Genomic DNA, 6,000 nt, shown 5'->3' with positions numbered 1-6,000 from the left:
GGTGTGAAACGGCGCCGCGTTATCTCCTACGTGCACCGCCCCGCCCAAGCGCCAGAGGGCACCCAGGTGCCCCGCGTGAACCACCAAAGGAGCTCGTTGTCCAGACAACAAAGCCCTTCGCAAGTCTGAGATTTTCATTTCATTTTTCCCAGCCAAATTTAAAGAGGACTTAATCAAGTGGCCAGTTGACAGATCATTTCTGATGATAAATCACTATGCAACTTTGGGCATGCATCTCAGAAGGAATTCAGAGAACTGGGTGACATCTTATTTGTGTGAAAGGCTTCTCAGCATGTAGAGCTATAAAAATGGAAAAAGAAAATGATGCTGAATCCTGATTCATCCATAGATTCACAAATAATTAAATTCTTATCTGTTTCACTAAGATGTGTTTTCAGTATTTTCCTTTTTAGGTTTAACAATTACTTATAAAAAATTTTAGTATCTATGTTGTTTTAATCAACTGTACATTATATTTTACATCAAAAATTAGTTGCAATAACTCAATCCAGAAGACTTTCTGAAAAACATTTAGAATCTTTGGTCACAGGAAATTATTTCAATTCTGATTTCTAAATATATATTTGTGGCAGAGAAGTATGATAAGGTGAGCGATAAAAAACTTGCAACCATAAAAAATGCTGCATTAGCAAAAACAATTCTGTAGGGGGAATGGAGTGAAAATATAGGTTCAAAGAGAAAAGGTACAACCTAAAATTTCCAACTGTTAAAAAAGAGCAGGTTGTGGGTTTTGTTTTTAAATAGATGAGAGTATTAAATCACTGCTGTGTTTGGATTTCATAAGATGTACTTTAAAGGGTTGTGGCAGTTTTAAAATGTATATACCAAATGCCAGAAATAAATCACATCCCTCATAAGTTTTAAAACATGTGAAAAATATTAGATGTCAACTTAAAAATGTGCAAGATGGGATACATGATTTTTTTTTTTAATGGGGGAGGGGGCATACCTAGAGCAAAAGCCCTTTTGAACCCCAGCCTGATGGCTCCTCCGGCCCCTTGACTCGCACCGTCTCCTGGAGGGAGGGGAGGATGGAGGCCAAGATGGAGATGGCCCTGGTTGTGGCTCAAGGAGACTGCAGTGGAGGGGGAGGGGAGCTGCTCTACACTTCCCTCCAGATTCCAGAACAGGAACAGGCCGTGGCCTGCTTGGGGAGCTGGGCCTCTCCACGCTTAATTAAACTGCCTTCAGCTGGGGAGGAGGGGCAGCTATTGGCCTGGGCAAACGATACGGGACAGCCCTGCAGGCACAGGTGGAGAGGGAGAACCGGCCCCAGGCCAGGGCGAGAGTCTCTGCAAATGATGATGGACCAAGCCCACCGCCCTTGGCCCACAGCCCGCCTTCAAACCTGAGGGGAGGCCGCGTTTCCACAGAGGCACAGTTTATTTCACAGACAGCGGAGATGTTGTTTCTGAAGGGGAGGCCAAAGCCCAGTCTTCGGTGTGGGCTGAGGGGATTAGTTCCAGGCACCAAAGACGTACTTTGGTTTCCGCTATTTCTACCCTACTCCTTCTCCCAGCCTGTCGTCCCCCACCCGTCTCCTCCTGGTTTCGTCCTACACCGTGTATCTGGTTGATTGGTCAAAGCGCGTACGGCTGCCCTGGCAACGTCTTCCTCCCCACCTGCCCCTCCCCAAGGCCCTGAATCGATGGACTAGGCTGAGAAGAGGGCTCTCAGGAAATGAGGCAGCATCCTTCCAAGGGTCCGCGGGGCAGGAGGATGGGGTGTAGGTGAGGCTTCTCTAAGTGGGAGTCCCTGGGACGAAGCCGGTGGAATGAATCTCTTACTCCAGCTGCTGTGCCTCCCTCCAACTGCAGAGGGCGCCACAGAACTTAGAGGCAGAAGGCAGGGGGTGGGACCAACCATCACCCCGCCGCTGGTGGGAAGACCTTTGCCGTGAGTGGGGCAAAGGAGCCCCAGGTCTGTCAGGAACTAGCTGTGTGACTTGGGCAGGCCCTCCCTGGCTCTGGGCCTCAGTTTCCTCATCTGTGAACAGGGCGACAGTGAGGATGCAGCCAGAGAGGCTGGTGTGGGCAATGCCTGTAGAGCTGTGACCGGCTCTCCTCCGGGCGTTCCCGTGACTTCCCGGCTCAGCTCCCTCTCGCACTGAGGCTTGGGGTCCAGCCGGCCCTGGTTCCCGAGAGCCCCTCGTGCTGCTGCATAGCCTCCCTCCTGCCGGCCTGGAGAGCTGGTCTCCCCCCTCCCTCCGCCCCCATCAGCGCCTGCACAGCCAGGAGAACCCAGAGAAAGGTGCTGGAGGAGGATGGGGAGGCTGTCCCAATGGTGGAGTGATGGGCGAGGTGAGGGTACTGAGGGTCATACACCGGCCGTCTGCTTGATGCTGTGGAAGCTGATCCGCGTGGGTGATGTGGGGATGGACATGGCCCGGGCCCCGGGGACTTGGAGGGAGTGATGGTCCAGCCAGCGGTGCCACTTCTTCCTCACAGCCGAGCGCACCTGCGGGGGAGGAGGAGGCTCAACTGGGCCTGTGGAGGCCAATCCTGGGTCCCGGCCAGTCCTCTCCCCTGCTCCCTGCCCCTTGCAGGGCCACCAAGGGAGGCTGGGGCGGCCCCCCTGACTGCCACCCTCACATCCAGAGACCGGCTGTTTCCAAAAGCAGGGTCCTTCTCACCTCCTCTGCAGCCCTGGCCTCCTCTACCTCCCGAAAGACCTGCATTGCTTACCACAGCATGCAGCCGAGATGGAGAGCTAGTCGTTTCAAGACCTGACCATGACTGGTGCTGTTCTATTCTCATTTGTATTGCAATGGAAAAAGTTTTCTGCAAACTGGATCATGTCCCCCACATGCTAGCCTGGCACATGGTTGAATAGAATAAATGTTCCGTAAGCATTCATTGTTTGCTTGCTTTAGTGGCTCCTTCTCTCCCTGCCCTCCAGCACATGCCCATCTCCACTGTTGGACTTTCCTATCTGGGGTCTGCTTTAATTGAGAGACCCAGGCATGCAGACCCCACCATTGCCCTGTGCATGGGCAGGTGAAGAGGCCTCAGGATGGCACCGGAATTCCTCTGGGATGTTTGGAAGCTCTCGGGCCCTGGGAGTGTGTCTGCTATTTACCCCAGCACCCACTGTGTGTCCTCACCCACCACAGGCCTGAGTGAACAACTCTCCCAAGTCCGCCGCGCTGGGATTCTGGGCCTTGTAGCTAACCAAGCTTCACCGGAGCCTGGCTCCCTGGAGCCCACCCAAAGGCATGTGGCCTTCTCTGCAGCGGTAGGGGACAGGAAAGGACGCACTGGTGTCTTTCTGCTCCCTGGGTCCATAAAGGCCTGGATGCACGGCTCTCACATCTGAGATGCTCCTGGAAAGCGCTCTCCGGTCATCACCTGTGTTCTGGCTTCCTTCTTCTGTGAGCCCCTGTGGCCTGGGCTCCTGCCCACCCAGCTCTCCGGGTGCAATGGGGAGAGTCGGTATATCGTTTCTGACCTGCAGAGTCAACCTTCTAAACTGGTTGGAGTCCCTCAGGCAGGATTCCTGTCTCCCCAAAGCTGGGTGGTTTCTCCAGACTTCCCCTCCCTTCTCCAGAGCAGAGCTGAGCAGAGCCAGGGATGCCCAAAAGGCTGGAGGGCTCCCCTCAAACTTCCCTGGAGTGGGGTCTGAGGACAGGCCTCCCGGGCCTGGTGTCATACCTCTCCATTGAAGAAGCAGTAGAAGACAGACACAAAGAAACCCTGGGAAGGAAGAAGGAGAGGTCAGTGACCTGCTCAGGGAGCCACTCCTCTGCCTGGGGGGTCGGGGGGTGGAGAGGGGACAGGATGACTGGGGGATCACTCTGACTCAGGACCCCGGTGGCTCAGAGCTGGGTAGGCACCCCCTTCGTGGAGCAGGTGTACCGGGGTCCACCGCGAGTGACAGGCTGCTATGAGTCCTCAGAGCAGGGGCTGGGCCGGCAGGAGGTGCAGGCTAGCGTGACCCTGACCCCGTCGGGGGTGGGCCCACCTGGGCCCTGGGGTGGCAGTGACGGGGCCAGGGCCTGGGTTCAGGGTGTGCACGCGCTTGTATTTCAGTGCATACGAACGGAACCAAGCCAGCAAGGGCACAGGTGCCTGAGCACGCCAGGTCAGGGGCGCTCACTGTGGCCGCATCCCACTACGTGCCCCACCTGGAACGACTGCAGGAAAGAGTTGAAATAGATGAACACGATCTGTGACAGCTCGTCCTCCCCAGGGTTGACGAAGAAGAGCATGTAGGTGATGCCCAGAAGGGGCAAGAGAACCAGGGTGGCCTTCACCGCCTTCCTGGGGAGGGGGGAGGGGCGACAAGACCCATCTGAGCCCCTGAGGCAGGTGGGGCCTCGCGCTGGCATTTCTTCTGGGAGCCTGAGCGAGGGCCATGGTTGAGGACTCAGAGGGCCCTGCCCAGAGGCAGGGGAATGGCCCAGATGGCCTCCTCATTCCTCCCCTGCTGAGGGTCAAGGCACCCATCACTCACCTGTACTGGATCGTCTCCGATGTGGTGGAAGCTCGTAACTTTGTCATTAGGATCCTGACGATGTTGAACAGAAATACAAAATTGATCTGTTGGGATGTGGGGGGGGCAGAGAAGGAAAAAGGAAGGACCACAAGGTGGGGCTGAGAGGAGAGGCAGCCACCTCCCCTGTAACCCACTGAGAACCCATGTCCCACCCCACTCACCCCAGCACCTGCTTGGGGTCCCAAGGCCTCACCGGGGCAGGCAGGTACCCCACTTGCCGGGTCCCCTGTCACCTGAGGGCTCCATAGAGCCTGCTTCTCCAAGACACCCTGACCCGAGGGAGGAAAATCAGCCTTGGAGGCAGTGCACAAGGGCACAAAGGTCACTCCTTCCTGAGGCGCCCAGAGCTCTGCCCGGCCCGCCCCGCCGCTGCAGGGCCCCCACTTGTCAACTGAGGGTCTCCCTGAGGCCCTTTGGACAGAGGACAGCCCTGGTGGAGCAGACCCGGCCAGATGGAGTGATTAATAACTCGGTTGCTGGGAGGAGTGATTAACCTCTCACCATTCGTCCCCTGCACCCAGGAAAGCTCTAGATTCTTCGCAGACACGCCTGAGGCAATGGAGATGAACAGGCTGCTGGGCTGATTCCAGCAGCTGGCTCCTGGAAGGGCCTCATTTATCTTCATTCTGAGCCTTCTCTGAGCATCGGAGCCTGCCACTCCCAGCCTCTCCCCGGGACCTGCCCGAGTGGCCTCCCGGGGCAGCCCTGTGCTGCATGTGGTCTCTGTGGGTGTGCAAGTGTCCTGTTAACCCGTGTCGGCTTGTCTGTGTGCCTGTGTGCTGCCTTCTCAATGCTCCCCATGGGTCTGTGCTCTGTGCTTGTGTGTTTGCCTTGGTGTGTTCCTGTGTGAGTGTGGACCTGGGGACATGGACACACCTGTCTCTCTTCATCCATCTCCAAGTGCGAGTAGACAGGAAAGTGCGTGTTGTATGCCTAACACCCTGGGGACCTCTCACAGGAAAGTACCCATGGGTCAGAAGGAGATACATATTAGCCCAGGGGTGTCTGCTGGCTCGTGTGTGCACGTCTGAGTATGTGCGTGTGTTTATGCGCACGCGCGCGCGTGCGCGCGCGCGCGCGCACACACACACACGCGCGCACACACACACACACACGCACACACACACACACACACACATACACACACACACACACACACACACACACACACACACACACACACACCCCCCTCCCAAGTCCTGGTCCTGAGACTCCGTCATTTCTGGAGCCTCCTAAGTTCTGAGGCTTGGGGACACAGGCAGACATCATGGGACACACATCCCTGTGGCCTCTGGATCACCCCTAAGCTTGAAGATGCTCTGAGGCCCTGGGGGGCTCCCTCCTCAGTCACGGCCTGCTGCTCCAGTGACCACAGTGGCACAGCCTGGTGAACCCAGGGTGAGGGGTGGTGGAAGCGTTCAGCCAGGGCTGCCCACGGCCTGCTGCGCCTTGCTTCCTCTTAAGGACTGTCTAATTTCCAGCTCC

At 56.4% G+C, this 6,000-nt stretch overlaps 1 protein-coding gene across 7 annotated transcripts in view; it reads right to left on the bottom strand.

Moving 5' to 3' along the window:
- Positions 1-1,385: 1,385 nt before the first annotated feature.
- CRHR2 (corticotropin releasing hormone receptor 2) overlaps positions 1,386-6,000 on the bottom strand; it is a 39,623-nt gene continuing 35,008 nt past the window's right edge. For 2 of the 7 annotated variants that reach the window (XM_067042394.1, XM_059073576.2), the window contains exons 9-12: positions 4,474-4,559; positions 4,145-4,280; positions 3,672-3,713; positions 1,386-2,478 (exon numbers count right to left, since the gene is read on the bottom strand). In XM_067042394.1, the coding sequence (XP_066898495.1) occupies positions 2,338-2,478; positions 3,672-3,713; positions 4,145-4,280; positions 4,474-4,559 (405 nt within the window). In that variant the 3' untranslated portion in view covers positions 1,386-2,337. The remainder of the gene's footprint in view (positions 2,479-3,671; positions 3,714-4,144; positions 4,281-4,473; positions 4,560-6,000) is intronic. The other 5 variants (XM_059073573.2, XM_059073574.2, XM_059073579.2 and 2 more) reach the window with 4 other exon arrangements.

This window comes from Kogia breviceps, chromosome 9, assembly GCF_026419965.1.
Source record: "Kogia breviceps isolate mKogBre1 chromosome 9, mKogBre1 haplotype 1, whole genome shotgun sequence".
Lineage (NCBI taxonomy): Eukaryota > Metazoa > Chordata > Mammalia > Artiodactyla > Physeteridae > Kogia > Kogia breviceps.
The sequence above is the reverse complement of the archived record's forward strand: the minus strand, read 5'-3'. Positions and strand labels throughout refer to the sequence as shown.